This window comes from Ceratotherium simum, chromosome 29, assembly GCF_057802395.1.
Source record: "Ceratotherium simum simum isolate JZ-2026a chromosome 29, ASM5780239v1, whole genome shotgun sequence".
Lineage (NCBI taxonomy): Eukaryota > Metazoa > Chordata > Mammalia > Perissodactyla > Rhinocerotidae > Ceratotherium > Ceratotherium simum.
In genome coordinates this window covers 21,667,316-21,690,077 of record NC_141928.1, presented here as the reverse complement: position 1 = coordinate 21,690,077, position 22,762 = coordinate 21,667,316, and the positions used below count along the sequence as shown (strand labels likewise).

Sequence of the window (22,762 nt, the reverse complement as noted above, 5' to 3'; positions counted from 1 at the left end):
GTCACCCCAAATGAAGGACTGGACCAAGGCAACGACCAGCAGTGGCCACTAGCATCACAAATGAGGGACCAGCAGGCATCCCATCCTTCCCGAAGGGCCCACCTGTGACATGCTCTTGCCAAAACATCCCTACCCGCACGGCGCTCATGGTCTAGAGGGGAAATAGATTCTAGCCTGAACCGACAATATACAGGAGAAAGAAAGGACAAGGGAATGTATCAAGAGACATCAGAGGGTGCGTCGCAAGGTCCAGAATGTGGGAAACTCTATAGGACAGAACTGGTTTCCTCAACAAATAAATTACAACGAAGAAAGAGATTTGAAAAAAAATGCGCAGAAAAGGTCGGCGGGGGGTGGGAGACTTGAAAGACATACTGGCTGAATGCAATATACGAGCTGTGTTTGGACCCTGATTCAAACAAACTGAAACAAACAAACCATTTATGAGACACATGGGAGACCTGAACACTGACTGGATATTGGACAATATTAAGGAGTAGGCATTAACTTTTAAGTAAGATAATGATATTGTGGTTATGTTTAAGATAGAATCCTTATTTTTAGATGTATATGCTAAAATATTTTTGGGTAAAATGCTTTGATGCCTGAAATTGGCTTCAAAATACTCCAGTAGGGTGAGTAGGGGAAGGGGTGAGGCCATAGATGAAAAGGGTTGCAGGGGCTGGGTGACGGGTACAGGGAGTTCATTATACTATTTCCTCTCCTGCATAAGTTTTGAATTTTTTCATAGCAGAAGTTAAAAACAAACAAATACAGACTACTCTTGCAGCATAAGTGCAGTCATTGCTCTTTGTGAGCAAAGGGCCTGGGGTACAACTCTCCGTCCACCAGCAGGGGCTCCTGGGCCTCCAGACCAACAGGAGCCTTGGTGACATGCCTTCAGAAATGAGTCCGGCTTACCTGGAGTTGATGGACCAGCTTGGTGGCTTGTTCAGGTGTCTGAAATTCTTGCGGTACTCTGGTGATGGGGTGGGTAGGAGGTGCGTCCTTTCCCAGGCAGGCTTCTCCGCTGCTCAATAGCACCTCCCGCACGATCTCGGCAGGGGACTTGAAGACCAGCGGCCTGGCAGGGCCCTGAGGCTCCATGCTGTGGCTCCTGGACTTGGGGGGGCGGTAGCTCTCATCTTTGGGGAACCTCACCCGGGGTCCCACCTTGGAGAAATCAGGGAGCGGGTAGTTCAGCCGCCCCCGGCCGTACTTGGGGGTATCAGAAGAGGAGTGGCCAGCCAGAGTGGCTCTCTGCCTGGGTGGTGGCCTGTCCTGCCGGGCTGGCCTAGGCGGAGAATTCAGGGGGCTGATGGAGCCCGTGAATCGGGATGGCAGCGGCTTTGGTGCTGTCCGGGTTGGCTTCCAGGCTTGGTCCCCGGGCTGAGGGCAGGAGAGGCTGGCAGGTTCTCTCCTCCATCCACCTGCAGGACGCTGGAGGCTGTGGGCTGGGGGTGTGGAGGAGTCCTGGAACTCCGGGGGGGTTGCCAAAGCAACGCTTCCTCCAGTTCTGTTGTCCGCGTCCAGGAGGTGGTGGCTGGGTCTCTGTGGTAAGGTTTCTGCCAGGGCAGGGGGCTGGGGGACACTGGTCTCTCCTTCCCAGGTAGAATCAAGGCTGTCACTGGGGTGGTCAAGGCTCATGGTCCCACTGCTCCAGGACCTTGCAGAGCAGAGATCAACAGTTGGGTTGACCTCAGAATGTTCTGGAAGTTTGTCTCCACTGGCTTGTTGGCCAGAGGCCACACCCCACCCCAGAGCCACGGGGCTGGTGTTTCCATTGCCCCCGGAGCTGAGACCAGTCTCATACTCCAACCTTGGGGAGCTCTCTCCAGCTTCCTCGACCTCAGCGTCTCCCAGCGGCTCATCAGGCTCCTCTTCAGTCATGTCCGGTTGAGGATCCTGCTGGGGGAGCCAGTTGACAGGCAAGTTGGAACTTTCTGGGCTGTCCACATCCTCTGCTTCGAACTCTGGAAAGACAGGTCATTGCTTAGCATATACCAGGTCTGGACTCTCTGTGTGACGTTGCCTACGTCACCTCACTCCTCTGGGCTTTCAATTCCTCATCATGTGGTGATGGCGAGGATCCCAGTGAGCTCCCCATATGGCCAAGTACTCACCTAACACCTTCTCCAGTGGTCTCAAAGGTCCTCCAAACCCAAACCCCAAATCTGGTTGTCCCCCAGTGTGCCCCGTCTCAGTAAATGGCAACACCATCCCATCCAGTCACACAAGACACAAACCTGGGGGGCATCTTTGCCATCTCTCTCCTCTCAACCCCCGTAATCCAATCTGTCACCTGGTCGTGTCAGGATTACCTCCTATAGAGCTCTCAAATTCATCTATCGCTCGAAAGTTCACCACCAACACCTTTGCCCAAGCCAGTATCCTCTCTTGCCTGGACTACTGCAGTAGCCACCTAGTCATCTCCTCAACCCTCCTCCTCATCTCCCATCTGAAAACTCATCAATATATTCCTGTTGTTCCCAAGATAGAGCTGTGTCTTTAATATGGTCCTAAGGTCCCTGCCTCTGGCCCCCATTAGCTCTCCTGATCCATCTCCCTCCATGGTCCCCCTCAGTCTCTCCCTGCTCTAGCCATGCCACGTTCTCTGCCACCACGGGGCCTTTGCACATGTTAATCCCTCTGCCAAGATCTTCTTTCCCTCCCTTTGCCTAGTTAACTCCTATTTGCCCCTCAGGCATTAGCTCAACCTTGACTTTATCAAGGAAGTCTTCTCAGATCTCCCCAAGTAGGTCAAATTCTCCATTTTATAGGCTTTCATAGGACTGAACACCTCTACTTTGAAATACTTATCACAGCTGACGTTTTCCATTTATTTACGTGATTTTTTCGTTAATATTTTCCTCCCCCACTACACTGTAAGCTCCATGAGGGCAAGGATACCATCTGGTTTTGTTTACTATTGTATTTGCAGAGCAGGTGCTCAATATTTGTTGACTGGATGGAGAGAAGGAAGGGAGGAAGGGAGACCAATAAGGTGCGCAAAGCTCCCAGAAAATGGATAGTGTTGTAATTATTACATAGTAGGTGCCCAAGAAATATTCCTCCATCCATCCACCCATTCTTTCACCTACCCATCTACACACTCACCCGTCCATCACCCACTCACCCATTGATCCAACCCTCCATTCTTTCAGTCATCCATCCGTCTACCTATCCACCCACCCACTCACCCATCTATCACCCACCACTCACCTATCCATCTACCTTCCACCCACCACTCACCAATCCATCACCCACCCACCCATCTATCCATCTACCTATCCATCCAGCCACTCACCCACCCAACACCCACCCCCCCCTCTATCCATCTACCTAACCATCCCGCCACTCACCCTCCCATCATCCACCCACCCATGTATCCATCTACCTATCCATCTAGCCACTCACCTACCCATCACCCACCCACCCATCTATCCATCTACCTAACCATCCAGCCACTCACCTACCCATCACCCACCCACCCATGCATCCATCCATCTATGCATCATCCATGCAGTCAATGTTTATCGAGCACCTACTCTGTCCTAGACCGTGTGTCAGCCTCTGGGATAGATCCAAAGTTTCATGAGACATAGTCTGGATATCACCAAGCACAGACTCTGCTCTGGCCACATGCACCTTTGTCATAACCCTTGCGTCACCCTCTGCTCCCCCGAGCTCTTTCCCCTACCCTTGGCACCTCCACATCCTTCAGGTCCTTAAAATCTCCTTCAGCAAGCTGCTCTTGTTTACAGTGGCACATTTGAAGCCCAGAGAGGTTAAGTAACTTGCCAAAGATCACGCAGTGATTCAGAGTGGTCCTGGACCTAGAACCTCGGTCCCAGCCATGCAGGCCAGTTAGTCTCTGCCGCTAGGAGTCATGCAGTGGGGTGAAGAGAGCGGGCTTTGGAGCCAGGGAGCCCTGGTCCAATCATGGCTCCTGGGATCCCTCACTGGGGGCCATGAGCAAGTAGCCGACCTCTCTGCAGCCTTTACTCCGACTGGAGGCTGGTAGCTCCTATCTGGCAGAGGGTGGTGAGAATGAAAAGACACGTGGCCTGTGCTCTGCCCAGCCCTACACCTGGCACACAGGAAGGGCACAGGACACGGCAGCAGCTGTTATATCACAGCAGGGGGTTACCATGTGACCTCAGGAGGAGATACCCTGCCCTTTCATCCCAGCGCGTCCCAGCCACCATTCCCTGAGGGAGAGCTCGGAAACGTCTCCTGAGCGGGTAGCTGTGGGCAAAGCCCACTTTAAGCAGACCTGGCATGAGGAACCTTGGGGTAATGACACGATCCACTATCAGCCTATGGCTTCTCTGCCATCCACATGGGGCCTGCCTGATTCACAGAATCCTAAGACGGGGCGATTCATTCACGTTCCAACTGCAACAGGCACCACATACAAACTCTTATATTCTCAATGGTGTCATTACTCCCGTTTCACAGATGGGGAAACCAAGATTCAGAAAGGAGAAGGGCACACAGGAAGGGCACAGGACACGGCAGCAGCCAAGCCAAAGTAGGAATTTAATCTAAGTTGGTCTTGACACAAAGGGAACAGTTATTTCAGAAAACAAGGCATGCCAACATTCCCGTTGGCTAATTGGGAGTTTTAAAAATTTTAAAATGGGCATACACCCTAGACCAAGCAATTTACATTACCAAGCATCTTATCAAACCAAGTGTGCAAAGATGTACTAATAACATTCATCTCTGCATTATTTACAACAACAAAAACTAAAAATTAACTAAATGGCCAGGGGAAAGAGACTGGCCCTAACAAATGACAGAATACCCACACCAGGACTTCCCCTGCAGGCATTAGGAGTGACTTGTGGAGGAACATTTGATGAACTGGGAAAATGTCATGTCTATTAAGTTACGAAAAGCAGGTGATAAGATAGTTTGTAGAATACTGTTCCATATTTATATCACATTTGTAGAAATGCATATGGAAAAGAGTAATCTGGACAATAACTAATTTTTAATTTTTCCTCTTTTTTGCTTATATTTCCTGATTTTTCTGCAATGGACAGTATTAATTATGTAATTTAAATCTTTCAAATTTTTTAATCATAGACTTCATAGATTTTAATTTAAAAAATCTCTAAAACTCCCTCCCACTCCCCCCATCCCGCCAGAAGAGGGGATGTTTGGGGGACCCCGCTGTGGGGGTGGGGGCCAGTCTCACCCTCTCCCGCAGACTCTCCGGATGCGGAATTCTGGTGCCCCTCGGGCTGCGGCTCCGGGTCCCACCGCAGGGGCTGCAGGCGCTGCTGGGCGAGGCGGAAGTCCTCCAGGAGCTCGGGGCTGGTGGCATTGGGAAAGGGGCCCTCTTCTCCCCAGCCGCGTGTGCCACTCCCATCCGCATTCTTCTGCGCCTTGGCCCAGGCCCAGCGCCGCCGGCGGGACCCCTTCCCCAGGCCCGGCGCGGCCCAGTGGACCTGCGTCCCCGAGCTGGCGGTTGGGCCCGGCCTGCACTTCACCTGCGCCATTTCATCCTCGGGAGACAGAGCTGCCACCATGGGCACCAGAGTCACCGCCGGCTCCTCTCAGTGCCAGCCATCCTGCCTGTGGCCTGTCGGGGACACAAGGGGGGCAGCGTTACTCCTCCAGTCCCCTCCTTTCCAGCAGGATCTCTGGAACCAGACAGCCCTGGTTCAGCTCCTCCTCCAGCCCCTTGAAGCCGTGTGACCATGGGCAAGTCACTCCACCTGTGTTTCCTTCAGAAAACCTGCGATCATAATTCCTCTCTCGCTCCCGAGTTTTTCAAAATTACCTGAGTCACAGGGTGAGGGGCCCAGCAGCTGGCACACTGGCAGCTGTTGGATGTGCGCTAGCGACGGTTCCCCTGTGCCAGGCTCCTGCGTGGAGCACAGGCCCTGCTCACGTGAGAACAGAGCCCCGGAGGAGGCAACTGCAAATCAAGGTCAGAGTCGATGGGGGTACCCGGGGGTGGGGGTCCAGTGCAGGCCTAGGAAGTCAGGGAAGGTCCTGTAGAGAAGCCACTTCTTCTGGAACCTTCCCTGACACCTGTCAGGTAAGAATTCAGATCAGCAGTTGGGGAATAGTGAAAAGAGCATTCCAGCACCCGAAAGAATTGAAAACAGGGACTCAAACAAATACATGTACCCACATGGTTATAGCAGCACTCATCACAATAGCCAAAAGGTGAAAACAACCCAAACATCCATCAATGGATGAGTGGATAAACAATTTGTGCTACACACACACAATGGAATATTACTCGGCCATGAAAAGGAATGAAGTGCTGAAACACGCCCCCACAAGCATGAACCTCGAAAACATTATGCTAAGTGAAAGAAGCCAATCACAAAAGGTCACATATAGTATGATTCTGTTTATGTGAAACATCCAGAATAGGTAAATCCATAGAGAGAAAGCAGACTGGTGGTTACCAGGGACTGAGGGAGATGGGAATGGAGAATGACTGCTTAGCAGGCACAGGTTTCTTTTGGGGTGAAGAAAATGTTTTGGAACTGGATAGAGTTGGTGGTTGCACAACATTATAAATATACGAAATGCCACTGAACTGTTCATTTTAAAATGGTTAATTTGGGGCTGGCCAGTGGCATAGTGGTTAAGTTCGCGCACTCTGCTTCAGTGGCCCTGGATTCGCAGGTTCGAATCCCGGGCGTGGACCTACACACTGCTCATCAAGCCATGCTGTGGCAGCATCCCACATACAAAATAGAGGAAGACAGGCATAGATATTAGCTCAGGGCCAGTCTTCCTCAGCAAAAAAAAAAAAAAGTTAATTTTATGTTAAGTGAAGTTCACTTCAATTAAAAAAAAAGAGCATATTCCAGCAGAGGGACCAGCGAGCACAAAGGCCTGGAGGCGGGAGGGGGCGACCTGGAAGTGGTTTCGCGATGGCGGTGGTGTGGGGCAGGGCTGAGTGCTTTGACACAGAGAGTGCAGGCAAGGAGAGGTGTGGCCAGACCCGGGAGGGCCTCCCAGGTCCTGTTCAGGTGTTGGAAGGGCATCCCAGGCACAGATGAGCAAGCTGAGGTGCAGCTTAGAAGTTTCCATCTGCTTAGGAAAATGAACCGGAAGAGGGGGAGCCCAGCTGCAGAGGGACCTGTGGCAGCGGAAGGGCCCCTCCCGGCCGCCTTCTCTCCTCTCCTCCTTCCCACCCTCCTGCTGTGGCTGACACTCCCCAAGAGGCTCCTCTGTGCCAAGCACGAAGCCACACGAGGGTCAGGACAAGCTGGGGTGACAGGTCACCTTGGGGCCCAGGTCGGGGCTCTTCCCTCCATGCCGCGGAGACCACGGAGTGTCACCCCAGGCCTCCCTGCAGCCCCGTGAGTGCTTGCGTCTGGGTCAGAGCCTTGATTTGTACGGTTGAGAAAAGTCAGCAGACAACTATTTCTGGCTAGAAAGTTCCCCAGGGAACGGTGCAGCCGAGAAAGGCTGACTTCTCAAGGGCGGGGGCAGGACAGGGAAACAGTCTCCCCCCTTGACGGCAACCCCTGCTCCTCGGGCAGGGGCTCAGGGCCTCTGTCCTCTCCCTCCCACCCAATCTTCCTCTCTCCCCCTCCAGAATTTCCTCCAGGTCACCCTGTGAGCCCCCCATGACCGCCACTACACAGGCTGTGTCCACTCTATGCCGGCCTGGGCTGGAAGCTTTGCCTACACGATCTCCATCTGCCTCACCCCGAACAGGTAAGCAGGTCACAGGAAAGCTATTTTTCAGATGAGAACAGTGGAGCTCGGCGTGGAATAGCGACTTGGCCGAGATCACCCATTAATAACAGAGCAAGATTTGAAACTGTCAATTTTGGCCCAGCGCTCTCCAAAAAAAATTTTTTTAATCACACAACTCAGTAGTAAAAATATGTTTTACTTGCATACCCAATATATATTTCTTCTAACTTTATATACATGTATTCTCATGATAATACATTACATGTACTAGAAAAAATATATCCAAAAATGAGTTTTTTAAAAGATGTGATAGAAAATAAATATTTTAAAGAGAAATTCTAATCCTTGCTTCCTATACCATCCGGGGGGCCTGTACCCCTCTTGAGAATCCCTGCTGGTGGGTCTTAAGCTTGAGTGCTCTTAAGAATCTTCTAAGAATGCAGATTCCTAGGTTGACCCAAAGCGGCTCTGGGAGAGGGCCCAGGAATCCGCATTTTAAGCCAGCGCCCCAGGCAAGGCCTGCGTTTGGATGTGGAGGAGGCCTTTCTGCTCCCGCTGCTATGGCAGGTGTGAGAGGTGCTAAGAGCCGCTGCTTTTCTCTTTCTGAAACCTCCACCGAGGAAGGGACAGGGGGAGGTGTGCGGTTTTTTGACTTTTTAAAGGGCTTTTTTCTAGCCGTGCCACAGAGCAGCCCGCCCAATCACAGCGGCTCTGGGTGCGCAAAGAGGAACATCCTGTCTCCTGGGATGACTCAGTCGTCGCAGAAATGGCACTGTGACCACGGAAAGCCACACGTCGGAGGCAGCTGTTGTCACTGGCTGGAGTTTTGCACATGCTGCCCAGGCCCCCAAACCTGTGAGCCTCTCCTGAGCAAGGCCTCTGTCTTCCAGGTTAGCCACGCCCTCAGTGCCACGGAGCCCGGTCAGTCAGTCAGTCAGTCAACAAACACACGAGTGCCAACCACATGGCAATCGCAGGCTGGGTTGACGACAGGCGCTCCCTGGGCTGCTGTGAAAGAGAAGCAGGCTGGGTGATGGCAGACCAGGTTCTGGGCCTGGTACGGCTGCTCCACAGTGAACTGCCGGGCTTAAGTTGTCCTCACTGTGAAATGGAGAAAACCACCTGTTCTTGGGACCGCAAGGGGGTATCGCCCTGTTCCGGTGGGCTGGGAGCTGGGAGATGGGCTAAACAAACTTTCAGATTCCCGGTTGGCTCTTGAAGGCAACAGCCTCACAACTGTTAACCCCCTTCCTCTTCCCTGAGATCCCATTTCAGAGGAACAGAGATGGATATTGAGCACCCAGTGGGTGCAACTTCACTTTAAAAAACCTATGACCTCCTACTGTGTGCCAAGCACTATACAAGACATGAGGAGGACAGAAATGAGGAAAAGTGTTCCAAAACGTCAAATGGGGCATATAATACAGCAGGGTTATTAAAGAAGGAAGTATTAAGCTGGGGCCGAGAGACAGAGAGCACTTTGCAGAGAAGAATGGGGTTGGGCATTCCAGGCAGAGGGAACAGCATAGGCAAAGGCAGAGGTCTGCAAGTAGAACAGCACTTGACAGCTCTGGGCAGGGGTCCCAGAAAGGCAGCCAAAGGCAGGGTTGTTCCAGCCAGCCTTCATTATGACAGTGGGTTGGGTGAAGGCTCCAGCCCCACGAGCTGGGGGCCGAGCCCAGGAGAGCCCCGTTAGCACTAGGTCCCCTCAAGGGCTGAGCCCTGGGGCTCAGGGTCCCTGCTAGCCCTGGAGAGACTAGCCCCACAAGGAAGCACCAACCACTCTCCTCTCCTTTTGTACGTCTCCCCACTCCACCCCCACCACCCCTGCCTCAGCTCTCTCAGGGTCTCCGAGACCCTTGTGGTCTCTCTCTCCAGTTCCCGAGTGGGTCAGCCACGCCCACGGGGCTTTCTGCCCCCTCAGCTGCTCCGAAACCCAGGACCCTCCCGCCGCCTCGCAGCCCAGCTCTGCCTCCCCGCGCCTTCTGAAGCCCCCTCCCATCCAGCCAGGGCTGTCCAGAGTGTCCCCCTGCTCCCACCCAGACCTGACATCTCCCAGATGCGGAAACTGAGCCATGGAGAGGTGGCCAGGGCTCACAGGACATCGAGCCAGGAAGCATGGCCTGGGGATTCAAACCCAGGGTACCGTGACTCTGAAACCAAGTCCATCAGACTTGGGGTGGGGCAAAGGAAGAGAAAGGAAGACACCTCTCATATCACGGGGCCAGGCTCCTCCAAAAAGGCTGGGCTGTTGGGCTCAGAGCCCCAAACTCGGCCGCCCTCCCTGACCAGCTGCTGAGCACAGAGCTGCTGTTCTCAAGGGGTTCCCGCCAGCTGTGTAGAAACCACAAGCCCCCGTGCACGTGCCCCCTGCCCCCAGCTCTCTCCCGCAGCAGAGGCCGAGGAGAGCGAGGAAAGGTGCCCGGCTGCTGTGGACCCGAGTCCCGCCAGCCTGAAGAGCTGGGCTGGGTCTGCTGGACGATCCCTGGCCCCTCTCCTTGTCCTTATGTGGCAGGAGGGGCCACTCTTTAGTGGGGACGCCCCTGCTGCCTGCTGGCCTGCTCCTCATCTGTGCATCATGTCTGGGGCCCCTTAGCAGCCGTGGGACAAACTCTCCATGTGCAGATGAGGACGCCCAGGCACAGAGAGGGACCACCGCTTGTCCAAGTTCTCAGAGATCGGAATCAGAGCTCGGACTGGAAGCCAGCATCCTGAGGCTCAATGAAATCCCCCTAAAATCCACCCCGGCCCCGGCGGCCGGGCTCCCCTAAGCTGGGAGAGAAGTAACAGCTGCCGTAGCTGCAACTTCCTGGCTGGGCCAGTCCAGCCGGCCCGGACTGTCCCAAAGTCTGTGACTGGCCGGTCCAGAGGGAAGACGGCCTACCCGCCCTCCTCAGCTCCCTACCTCTCTCGGGCTCCGCCACCAGCCCGCCGGCCCAGGCTCAGGGGACCCGCGTGTGAGGTCTTTGTTCCAAACCTGGGGAGCCCCCTGCCTCCATGGCGCGCTGGCCCGCATCCAGGCTGCTCTGCCAGCCCGAGCTGCGGCTCACAGACAAGCATCGCTCCCCTCCTCTCCCCGCCCCTGCTGCGGCTGAGGCCGCCGCGCCTCGGCAGGAAGCGCCCAGCCTGATTTCCTACAAGTGTTTGTCAGAAGGAGGGGGTTTGTCTGCGTGCGGAGTGAGAGCGAACAGGAGGCGCTTAACCCCTGCAGGCCTTCGGCGGGTCCGCGCTGCTCAGGAAAGGACTTGCGGAAACATTGTGGGGATGGGACCATCTCAGCCAAAATACAGCTTGGGGAGACTGAAGCCCAGAGAGGGTCAGAGGCGTGGCCGAGGTCACACAGCATGCTGAGCCTAAAAGGAGGCCTCTAGCAGCTTCAACCCTCTGGGAGCCTTTTCCGCAGCCCTACCCTCTAGGGCATGACCTTGGTTGAGGCTCCCTACCTCTCTAGGCCTCGATGCCCACCTGTACAATGGGAGCTCACACTGGATGCTTTCTTGGCACCCTTCCACCTCTGACTCTCTGCCCTGACTGCCAATGTGCGATCCAACATCTCAGGGAGGCTGCAATGATGCCTGCCATCCCACCCACCGTCCTGTAGCTACAGTGGGATTTTCCAGGCAGCATGGAGGTGCGAAACTAGCTGATCAGGTAAATTTCCCCTACTGTTCTCAGGGCTCATCAGAGGGCAAGCTGCCTTTTCCCAAGCCCCCCTCATCCTGCTCATTCATTTGACAGGTACTTACTGAGCTCCTACTATGTGCTGGGTGCTGGGAATACGGCAGGGCACAAGACAGGCCAAGCCCTGGCTCCACTCTAGAGGAGACACAGACACGAAACAAACACGGAGAGGTGTGAACGAGATGGAGAAGAGTGGGATGGAGTGTGGTCCACACCCCAGGCTGCTTTTGATAATCCTGATGCCCAGGGCTCCCCAGACCTACAGAATCAGTCTCTGGGCATCAGGGATTTCAAGTGTCCCAGCTGACTGGGATGTGTGGCCCTGGGAGAGAATCCCTGGGTCAGAGAGTAACTGGTTGGGGAGGAGCAGATGCAGATGGCCGGGAAGGTCTCTGTGGGAAGGTGACACTCGAACAAGTGACTGGAAGGAAGAGAGGGGCAGGAGCGAGCCACAAGAAGGGCTGGCGGTGGAATATTCTGGAAGGGCAAGTGCAGAGGGCAAAGCCAGCTGGGCTTTCCCTGAGAACAGCAAGGCTGTGAACCCAGAGCTGAGAGGGAGAGGCAGGAGCGGGGAGGGGGGAGCAGGCACAGGCTCCAGTCCCTGTATGTGGCCCCCCACTCTGGCCCCGTCCAGAAGCCAGGGATTCTGATTCAGGAAACCAAAAGAAAAAGGAGACAAATTTGGCCTCTGTATTGTCCAAAAATCCTTCCAGGTGATTCGGATGAGCAGCCATGTCTGGAACCACCAGTGTGGGAGAGAAAAATGGATCTTAGAGTCAGTGCGGACCTGGGTTCAAATCCTGACCCCACCTCTTGCCACCTCTGTGACCTAAGAGGCTTTACATTTCTAAGTCCTGTGGTTTCTTCATCCGTAAAACGGGGATCAGAAGTGCAGCCACCCCACAGGGCTGCTGCCAAGATTCGATGAGGCAACGCCTGCAAAGTGCTGAGTAGGCACCTGGAACGTGAATGAATGAATGAACGACTGAACGGACTTTCTCAAGGTTGGCTTGTGAGGGTCTGGCAAAGCCAGGGTGAGAACCAGGTGCCCTCCTCCTGCTAATCACCCCACCCCTCCAACCCCTTCCCTGCCTATTCCCACATCTGGGTGGCGGGGCTCTACCCACGGCCCCCAGCCCAACGTGGAGCAGCGCCAAACCCTGATGAGGCCCCTTCCTGCAGCTCTGGTGACCACGTGGGCCATTGTGTGAGGGGCGGGCTGCCCCTCCCTCCCTGGTCATTAACCCAGGCAGCACTGCCATCAACACCAGGTGGCTGCCGCTGCCAGGCATGCTCCGTGGCCCCTGGATAATCCCGAACCCATCTGAGGGGCAGCTCCTAAGCCCAAGGAAAGCAGCCTCCCGTGTGGTGCCCTCTGTTCCATCTCCATGACACCCCCGAGCCTTACCCACCCTCCTCCCTGCCTTTGCCTCCTCCAGGCACACAACCTCCACCCATGGGCCAAATTCTACTTCACCAAAGCAACATGTCCAAATCAGAGCCCTCCGAACCCACCCCGCCCTAGATTAACCCTCATTCACCCAGGTGCACAAGCCAGATGTGACCGTCATCCTGGACACTTCCCTCTCCCCACGCCCCGTAACCAGACATCAACTCCTACTGATTTTATTTCCTAAATCTCACCAGCATCTGCCCCATCTCTGCGCCCCTATGTGGCCTCCTGCAACAGCCCCTCCTGGAAAGCTCTCGGCTCCCTGGGATCCATTCCTCACACTGCACCAAAGGGGTCTTTCCAAAACAGAAGCGTCCAGACACGGCCCCTCTGTGCTTAAAACACTCCGAGAGCTGCCCATCGCTCTGAGAAGCGGAAACTCCGTACCCCAGGGGCTGCTCCGGCCTCTTCTCCCTCCACTGTCCTCCGTGCACCCTCCCACAGCGAGGTCCTGCGACACCGGCCCCTTGCTGTTCCTGGGACAAATGCACCGTGCTCCCCGTCCTCACCCAACCCCACTTCTTTGCTCTGTTAATGTCCAGGCAACCTGCGGATCTCAGCCCCGTCCGCCCTCCTTGGGGACGTGCCACTTGGAATTAGATGGTAGGTGTGTCTCCCCGAAGACGGGGAGCTCTGTGAAGTGCTCATCGTTGTATATCCCCAGTGCCCGCACAGGCCCTGACTCACAGTAAAAGCACAGTAAATGCATGCTGGATGACCTACTGCATCTAGCCAGTCGCCTAAACTCGGCTGTGGCCCTCGCAACTACCCAGTGAGGCTGGTGTGACATCCCCATTTTATAGGCGGGTAAACAGAGGCCCTGAGAGCCCATGCAACTTGCCCACACTCAGAGCCGGGGAGTGCCGGTAGAGATTCAAACCCACTAAGACCGACTCTTATCAACCACGCTTGGTGTGCACACCACTGCAGCCCGCGGAAGATCATTAACAACCCGGGCAGGGTGAAAGCCGAGGCTCTAACTTCATAACGAGGCTCTGGTCCTGCACAGTGCCTGCCGGCTTTCTCAACTGTTCTCTCATCCTTCAAGCACCTGACGCTTAAGAACAGCCTTGGGAAGGGGGCAGGACAGGAATGGGAGCCACTGTGTGTGTGGGGGGGAAACTGAGGCCCAGAGATGGGGAAGAGATTGTTCCCAGTCACCCAACAAAAACACACACACACCTTGGCCCCCACTAGCCGGCTTGAGTATCTTCTCCAGAAGCTCGCCCACGTACAGCCGCATCTGCACAGCCCTGCCGTCCTGACCACAGGAGCCCAGCAAGCCTTTGGCCATTCGTCCCCTCCAGCCCCTGGGGCATGATGCTGTAACACCACAGTGGCCATTTCTCACCCACTCTCCCAGTGCCCCCCACTCCGCTGCCCCCCTCCCTCCACTGTCACTCCTGAGCCCCATCTAAGTGCCAGCATGTTAATCAGACTGGCGGGTGAGTCTGTCTGTCTTCAAGCCCGGAACACGGCCCAGGACCGGATGGGCACCGGTGGCTGATGTGACGAGCCCTGGACAGTCACTCCTCCACACGATGTCCTGAGGCCCAGGGGCACAGTGGGGCCACCAGGCTTCTCAGCCATCCTGGGGGAAACCAGGCGCTGGTAACTTCAGGATCCTGGGGGCTGAAGGCTGTGTTATTCTGTCCTCAGCCCCTCTTTGAGCTCCCGACATCTCCCTCCCCTGGGAAAGAAATGAAACCCCCCCCCAACATCACCCACTCCTACCTGCCCAGGTTGCTGCATTTACCCCACGGGGTTACATTCCACAGGAGTATGGGCGTCAGAGGAGGCAGATGAGGAGCTCAGGAGTGGGCTGAGAAGAACCAATGGGAGCCTGGCTTGGGAAGTGGACACCCAAGTTCCAGCCTGAGTGACGCTGGACAAGTGTCTCCCCCTTTCTTAGCTTTGGAAGCTTGGGGGCTTGAGATTATTTCTAGGGGTATCAGAAATGACCTTCCAGCATGAAATCTCCCAGGTTAATTTGATTCCACTTGCCCACACAGGCAGAAACACGTGCTGATGGGAGCCTGCAAGGCTCAGGGGGTTAGGGTACACGGGTTTTGTGGGTTCTTCAGGTTATCTCTTGAAAGCTGTGTGGCCTTGGGCAAGTTGCTTCACATCTCTGAACCCCAGATTCCTTGTCTGTAAAATGGGGATAATACTGACTTTACAGGATCCTTGGGATGATAAATGAGACCACGTGCCTGAAGTCCTGGCCCAGTGCCCAGCTGGCACAGAGCTCACCCGCAAATGACTTTGGCCATGTCCGTGAAACGCAAATACGGCCTGCTCCCTGCAGAACTGAGTTTAATTCTCCTGGCTCTGGAGCTTCCTCAACATCAACCACAGTTCTCGCTTTGGGTCCTGTACCCAAAAAGGGACAGCCAGCCCTCCCAAGTGGACAGGAATGATGCTATCTCCCTGGTACCCTCTTCCCTGTGGCCCCCAAACTGGTTCCAGAGGTCACTGACCCAGCTAGAAACTGTGCCCCCACCCTGAATAGCCAAGGAGGGGAGGAAACGGGCATTCCTCAGTCAAGTGGAACATGGGTGATGGGGAAGGTGTGGCCATATCGAGGAAACACCCATGCAGACACACACACACTGAAATTCACGCCCCTTGAGAAGCGTCAAACAAAGAAACGTGCACCTGCAGGACAGCATTGCTAACAGTAAAACTTTGCTGAGCACCTATTATGTCAAAGACTTTCCATGGCTTAGGATGCCATTATTTAATCCTCATGCCAATCCAAGGAGGTAAGAATGATGATGTCCACTTCACAGGAGAGGAAGCTGGGTTTGAGCCAAGCTGTCTGAATCCAGACAGTACAATCTTAATCCCTTTGTGACTGAACTCACAGTAGGTGAAAAGGTTGGCAACAACCTCGCTGTCCAATAACAGGGGATCATTGACATAAATTGTATTTCCACTCAAAGGACTATTAGGCAGCTATTAGCAGTCAAACTGTAGAAGAATAGGAAGTGATGTAAAAAACTGTGATACGTTATCTGAACAAGTCAGTTATAAAATAATATAGATCTAGTTTGAGTCCATTCAAGAAAAAAACAGTGAAATATGGAGGAAGGGAGGGATGAAGGGGAGAAGAGAGAGAAAGGTGCTCCAAAATATTTACAATCATCATCACTAGGTGGTAGAATTATTGGCAAGTGTACTCTTTTTCCTTATGTGTATTTTCTAAAACTAAGAGTTGCTTTAAAAATAAGAGTAAAACGAACACTTACTATTCTTAAAAAAAACAATACAAGAAAAAGCCACCACCCAGCACGCCTGGGAAGTGCTTCGCTCTGATGAGACCTGGGGCACGCCCCTCGTCAGTCGCCTGGCCATGAAGGTTGGGAAGAGTGATGGGCTCTGTGAGGCCCTTTGCAGCTCTGACCTTTTGTGACATTCTGTGACATTCTGTAATTCCCACCCCACACCCTCTCTCTTCCTCTTTTTAAACTCTGATACTATGCATTCTTTCCTGTGCCTATAGCCATGACGCAACATGTAGGAACGTGTGAAAATCATAAAAAGGAAAGAAGCAATCAGCCCCCAGCCTTAGCCACTCTTAACATTTTAGGGCATGGTGTGTATTATCTGATTGGAGCCTCATGGTCAGGCATTTAACAGATAAAGAAAGGCCCAGAGAGGTTACACAACTTGCTCAAAGTCACACAGCACATGAAGGGCAGAGTTGAGTCAGCACCCACAAGGAAAGCATTACCCTCCAAATGCATCCCTGACTTAGGGGGGCTGAGTGCAGCCTCCTGGGCCCTGAGGCCCCACCCAGTCCTTGGTCCTTGGCTGTGGTCCCAAAACTCGGAGAAGACTGACAGCTAGGCATCCCACTCCGGCTTTGATGACCTGACGGGCTCTTCCCCCAGAAGAGGCTCAGCAGGAGGGATGAAAGGGCGGATGCTGACGAGGATCTAGGGGCAGGAGTGGGACCACCCTGGGAGCAGGTCTCTCAGCAACTGGGCTGGAGTTTGGCTGACACTTGGCAAGAAACATCAGAGCCAAGAGGGGACTGTGGGCTGGGGCGGAGGAGGAACCGAGGAATTAAAAAGGCGAAGGTTTGGGGGCAGAAAGGCCTGGGTGCAAACCTGGCAGCTCTGACCTTAGCTATGTTTCCACACCTCTCTGCTATCCTCATGTCAGGGGCGTGCGTGTAAAGTAACGGGACACTGCGTTCGCACGGTTTAGCACACGGGGGCGCTGTCAGCCTCCTCCTGGCTCCTCTGGCCAATCAGCGCTTCTTCCCCGGGGCCCCGCCCCCGGCTCAGCCTCGAATCCCTCCCGCACAGGCTGCCGGACAAATCTTCTTAGGGCATCACTCTGCTTAAAGGCCATTGACGGCTGCTGTCACCTTCAGGTTAGAAGCCAGACTTTTCGGCCTCGAATTCAGGCTCCTACTAACCCGTCCCCAGGTCAGACGGCTGCTGCATCGCGCAGCTCCCATCACAGACCAGGAGCCTCATCTCATACAGGCTTCCTTCCTTTCCAGATCCCACACTGCAGGGAGCGGCTTGAGGGGTGTGCCTTGTGGCCTGGCTTCCCTGGGGCTTCCTACAGCGCCAGGAACCCTCAACTCCTGGTTACCATGCAGAGCAAGGGCAGCCTCTCATCCCCCAACACCCTTCACATGCAGCTCTCTTAAAAAAAAAGGAAAAAAGAAAAGAAAAAGTCCTGATTTGTGGCATTTACTGATTTCCATAGTGTAAATACCCTCACTCTGGTCCATTTCAAGGTACCAACACGGTATCACTAAGCAAGCATGGGGAAGAGACGCACACAATCAGCTCTCACCAGATGGCACACTCCTGCAACATCACACAGTAAGGACCACGAACCCCAATGAAGAGCTGTGTGACCTCAGGTAAATGACTTAACCTCTCTGAGCCTCAGGCTTCTCATTTGTAATACGAGGACAGCAACAGCACCCACTTCAAAATAGACGAGAGCTGCCCCCTTCGCAGACCTCACTCCTTGCAGTAAATTCCTTGGGCCTCAGTTTCCTCATCTCCAAACTTAGAACGTGGGCTGAGCAACTTTCCGTGATGCCACCTCTCCTGAGCCTTACAGTGGCACTGAAGCGGGCATCCTCATTCCCATTTTACAGACGGGAAAACTGAGGCACTCGGCGCTGAAGCCGGGCTGGGGATCTGAACCAAAGTCTTCTAACTCTCGGTCTCCAGATCTGTCCCACCTCCCGGGACTGAGGAAACATAAAAGGACCTGGAATTCTGCTGGTGACTGAGCTGGATGCCTTACAAATACCCTCTCTTGCCTCCCTCACGGGGGTAAACTGAAATGTCCGTGGCGTCCACCAGTCTCCAAACTACCGGCTCAGCACAGCCGCCGCGGGGCCGGGGCTGTTCCCGGTCTCTCTGCAAACCCCAGCCCTGGCGCCTCTGGCGGGCTGTGCAGGCTGGTGGGAGCTGATGAAATCCCCTTGCAAGAAACAGCCCAAATCACATGTTTCAAACGCAAACCGCTGAACTCGGGGAGGCAAAGGCCCCACATGGGCACTTCTCCCTCATGCAGAAGAACTGAGACCCCTCCGGGGAATAAACCCAAAGAGTCCGGGAAACACCATGGGGTCCATCCCCCTGTTGGTAAGCCAGACTTAGACCCCCTCAAAAGGATGGGCAGAAATTCTGTTTTCTTGACCAAACAAAACCAACAGCTGAAAAATAAAACCCACCAACTAAAGAGGAGGTGCCTGGAAAATTCTAGTGGGAAGTCCCTGTATGTATCTACTCTCAGTCCTTCATGCTTCAGTTTCAGCCATTTCTTCTCATTCTGTTCTAGAGGATAGGAACAATGTCTCTTTTCACGCAGCCTGTCTCAGTTTCTCTTCTCAGCTCCAAAATAGCTCCCAGTTTGTTATCAGCAACCTTCGTTTCCAACTTTCTCACTCAGAAGCAGAAGGAGTTGAAACCGTAGATAATGATGAGCTCCAACCTGTCATTTCTTTCAACAAAAGCCAGGGAAAGGAGCAGGAAAGAGTCTCGTCCAAGGGTGCACAGCAAGCAGGCTCTGACTGCCGGTGCCAGCTCCAACGCACTGGGGAGAAGCCAGCTCTGCGCCTGCCCTGCTGTGCACCCTAGGGCAAGCCGCGCCCCCTCTCTGGGCCTCAGTCTCCCCATCTGTGTACCAGGAGAGGCTGACCTTATTTCTGCAGTCAGTTCCAGTCCCTACCACTATCGGAGCTGCCCACCCTCACGCTGGCCCCTGCTCTACCTCCCTCCCCCTGCCAAAAAGAGGAAAAGAAACTTGCGTTGGGCGTCCGGGGAGGGCGCGAGGCTCAGAGTTGTCAGGCTGCGCGGGTTGTTGCCGGGTGAGCGAACCTCACACAAATCCCAGGACAGAGAAGTCCCACCTCCCCGGTAACCACAGCGACCCGGGCCACACCTCCAGCCCAAACACAGCCCGAGGCCCCGCCAAGGACCAACCCCGATCCCTGGGGACCCCTCCCCGCCCTGCGACCAGCCCCAGCCAGAGACTCAGCCAACGCCCCCATTGTGCAGAGGCGGAGACTGAGGTTGGAAGGTGGAGACTGGGGACCCCCGCAGCCGGCCGAGTCTGAACTTGGACCCTGATCGCCTGCCCAGGGCTCCCTACCATTCCCGGAGCGGCGATCCCTCTCCTCTCCGCGCGCGTGGGGTTTCCACGTGGGAGGGACCGAAAGCAGCGCCATCCCTGTGGATCGGAACCCATCGGCGCTGTCCGCTCTCCCTCCCCATTCCCCCGACCGAGAAACTGAGACGCAGCCCGGCGCCGGGACCCGCCCGGGACCCCCCGCGCGCCCCTCCCGCCTCACCTGCTGGCCCGCGCGCCGGTGGTTTCCTGGAGTTGAGCGGCAAACAAAGGCCTCCAATCCGGGCGCGGGGCGGGGCGGCGACGTTTTGCATAATCCCCGAGGCCGGCCTGTGACGGGCGGGGGCGCAGCCCGGGGGGCGTGGCCTCGGGAAGATCCACCAATCGCAGAGAGACGGCCGCCTGTGGCCCGCCCCCAAGGGTTCGGAAATCGCAGATCTGGGAGCTGAGGCTCCCCCTGGACCCCGCCCGGGCGCAGACGGGAGACCGAGGCCCGCAGTGCAGACCTTGTGCAAGGTCGCACAGAGCCAAGGCGAGGAACAAGTCACAACCTCTCATGGAACAGACTACTTCATAATGGTAATAATAATAATAAACTTCTCTTGCTCACGTGTGTGTCCGGCACTGTTGGAAGCTCCTAACTATGCTCCATCCTCTCCTATGGGGAAGGTAGGTATTGTCATTTAGCCCCCAGGTGTATTTCAGTCTACACCACCATTAGACAAGGGGAGAAACCCAGGGCCGCAGAGAAAGAACTTGCCCAAGGTCCCTCAGTGAGTACAGGACAGAAATCTTCCCTTCTCCACTGAAAGCGCGCCTTGAAGGTGGCGGTGTCAGGTGTCCGACTGGCCTGGGCTCTCGCCCCGGTTCTGCCACTGGCTGCCCCTGAATGTCAGGTAGATGGAATTCCTAACTCCCGCTTCACAGGGTAGCTGAGGGGAATAAATAAAGAAACACAGCACCAGGCCTATAAGAAATAAATCAACAGCACTAATTTTAAAAGCTCCTCCACCAATCCTAATTCACAGGGAGGGTGTGGTGATGGGCGGGGAGACAGGAAGTGACTTGTCCCAAGGTCCCACTTCCAGCTGGCCTGCAGCCCAGTTCTTGTTCCTCTTAGCAGAAAAGCTCCTCCCAGTCCCCAGGTCGTTGGAGACTGCCTACACACATATCTAATGGGAATCATACCAGCAGCTTCTGTTCACTATAAAGGCCTACTCTGTGCCAAGGGCAAACATTTTAGCTAATCCTTACAATAATTTTCAGGTTAGGTTAGTATTATGCTCCCCATTTAAAGATGAGGAAACTGAGGCTCAGAGAGGTTAAGTGACTTGCCCAAGATCACACAGCCAGGAAGTAGTGGAGGTAGAATTTGATGGCAGGTGTCAGACTCTGAGGAGGGGACTCTGAGCTCTGCCTTGTTCTCTGTCCTCGCACTCCCTGTATGGGGCTACTCTGGGCAAGCAGAGAGGGCTCCAGGTGATTCGAAGGCCAGCTCAGCCCTTGCTTGGGCAAACCCAGGCTCAAGCCAAAATCCCGCCCTCTTTCCGCCTCCTCTTTCTTCTAGCAGCAGACCCTGGGACTCTAGCCCTACCTCCCCCTCCAGCTCTGGCAACGTGAGTAAAGATGATATGGCCACAGGTTTGGGTGGCCAGGTAGACCTCTGGCCCCTCCCTCCCTCAGTATTCAAAGCTGCCTTAGCCCGTAGTGTTGGGTCCCTTCACAAGACAACAGGACACGTGCTTGTCCTGGGCGTCATGTTGTGGACCTCAGGCAGCCGTGGGTCCAAATTCGTCCTCTACCACTCGCTAGCTGTGCAGCTCTGGGCAAGCAACTGGACCTTTCTAAGCCCACCTGCAAAGGAACGTTTTTTAGGTTTAAAATTCTACTGGGGGCCGGCCCTGTGGCTTGGTGGTTAAGTGCGCGCGCTGCGATGCTGGTGGCCCGGGTTCGGATCCCGGGTGCGCATCGAGGCACCACTTCTCCGTTCATCCTGAGGCCGAGTCCCACATACAGCAACTAGAAGGATGTGCAGCTACGACACACAACTATCCACTGGGGCTTTGGGGGGAAAATAAAATAAATAAAATCTTTAAAAAAAAAAAATAAATAAATAAAATAAAATTCTACTGGGAGGGGACCCTCACTCCCAATGGGCCACAGCCCGGGAGTCGGGCCCAGGAATTTCAGAAGCGCCAGTTCCAGAAACTGTCCTTTTTTCCGCGTACAAACGTGGGACCGCGGGCAGCAGCTGCGGGGGGCTCTCTGTCCCCTGGGGTGGGACGGAGTGGGGAGACGACTGGTTCAAGGCACAGGAAGTCACGACCTGCCCCAGAGCTCAGAGCAGGTCAGTGACAAGCCTGAAATTCACACGGTGAGCCAGTGAGAGACGAAGACCTCTTGGTTCAGAACAGAGGCACAAGACTTGGGTCTGGAAAAGCGGTGGTGTTTCTTCATTCGCCCTCATCCCGACTGCAATCATCCCCCGGGGCCTGACTCTGAGCTGTGGTCCACACGCAGCATCCCAACATCCATCAGGGGCGAGTAGCAGTAGCCCCATTGTATTCACTTCCTGTGGCTGTGTAACAAATTGCCACCAGTTCAGGGCTTAAAACAACACTAATTTGTTCTCTTACAAAGACAGGTCAGAAGTCCAAAATCAGCAGGGCAGGTTCCTTCTGCAGGCTCTGAGGGAGTATCCGTTTCCCTGCCTTTTTCAGCTTTTTCAGCGGCCGCCTGCATTCCTGGGCTCGTGGTCCCTTCCTCCACCTTCAAAGCGCATCACGCCAGCCTCTGCTCCCTGCATCACGACACTTTTTCCTCTTCTGTGTCAGATCTCCCTCTGCCCCCCTCTTCCGAGGACCCTTGTGATGACATGGGGCCCGGCCCAGATAATCCAGGATAACCTCCCCGCCTAAACGCCTTAATCACCTCTGCAAAGTCCCCTTGCCATATAAGGTAACATTCACACCTTCCAGGGATCTGGATATCTTTGGGGGCCATGATTCAGCCTGCCACACCCATTTTCCAGACAGGGAATTGGGCTCAGGAAGTTGAACTCACTTGCCCATGACCGCACAGGGTATGGAGTCTGACGCCAGGAGATCTGGGGCTCCTGTGGCCGGGTGAGGGTTATTCCCTGCAGGCGTATTAGGACTGGGGAGCGATATACGGAGTCCCCTGGGAGGGGCTGGCCTTCAGGGATACGGCTGCTTCAGAGTCAAGTGGAATCCGGGGCTCTGGCCTCAGGTGGTCTCCTTGGGCTGGGGAGGGGACAGGGGCAGCTGAGAGGAAGACGTGGTGCCAGTCTGTGGAATCAACTGCCCCCAGCCC

At 54.7% G+C, this 22,762-nt stretch overlaps 1 protein-coding gene across 3 annotated transcripts in view; it reads right to left on the bottom strand.

The window, feature by feature from the left end:
- Positions 1 to 19,676, bottom strand: part of AKNA (AT-hook transcription factor) — a 56,996-nt gene extending 37,320 nt beyond the window's left edge. Inside the window, exons 1-3 of one of the 3 annotated variants that reach the window (XM_087419224.1) lie at positions 19,653 to 19,676; positions 5,207 to 5,593; positions 922 to 1,973 (exon numbers count right to left, since the gene is read on the bottom strand). In XM_087419224.1, the coding sequence (XP_087275350.1) occupies positions 922 to 1,973; positions 5,207 to 5,540 (1,386 nt within the window). In that variant the 5' untranslated portion in view covers positions 5,541 to 5,593; positions 19,653 to 19,676. Of the gene's footprint in view, positions 1 to 921; positions 1,974 to 5,206; positions 5,594 to 10,588; positions 10,785 to 19,453; positions 19,556 to 19,652 lie in introns of those variants that run through there. The other 2 variants (XM_087419223.1, XM_004423361.3) reach the window with 2 other exon arrangements.
- Positions 19,677 to 22,762: the final 3,086 nt, after the last annotated feature.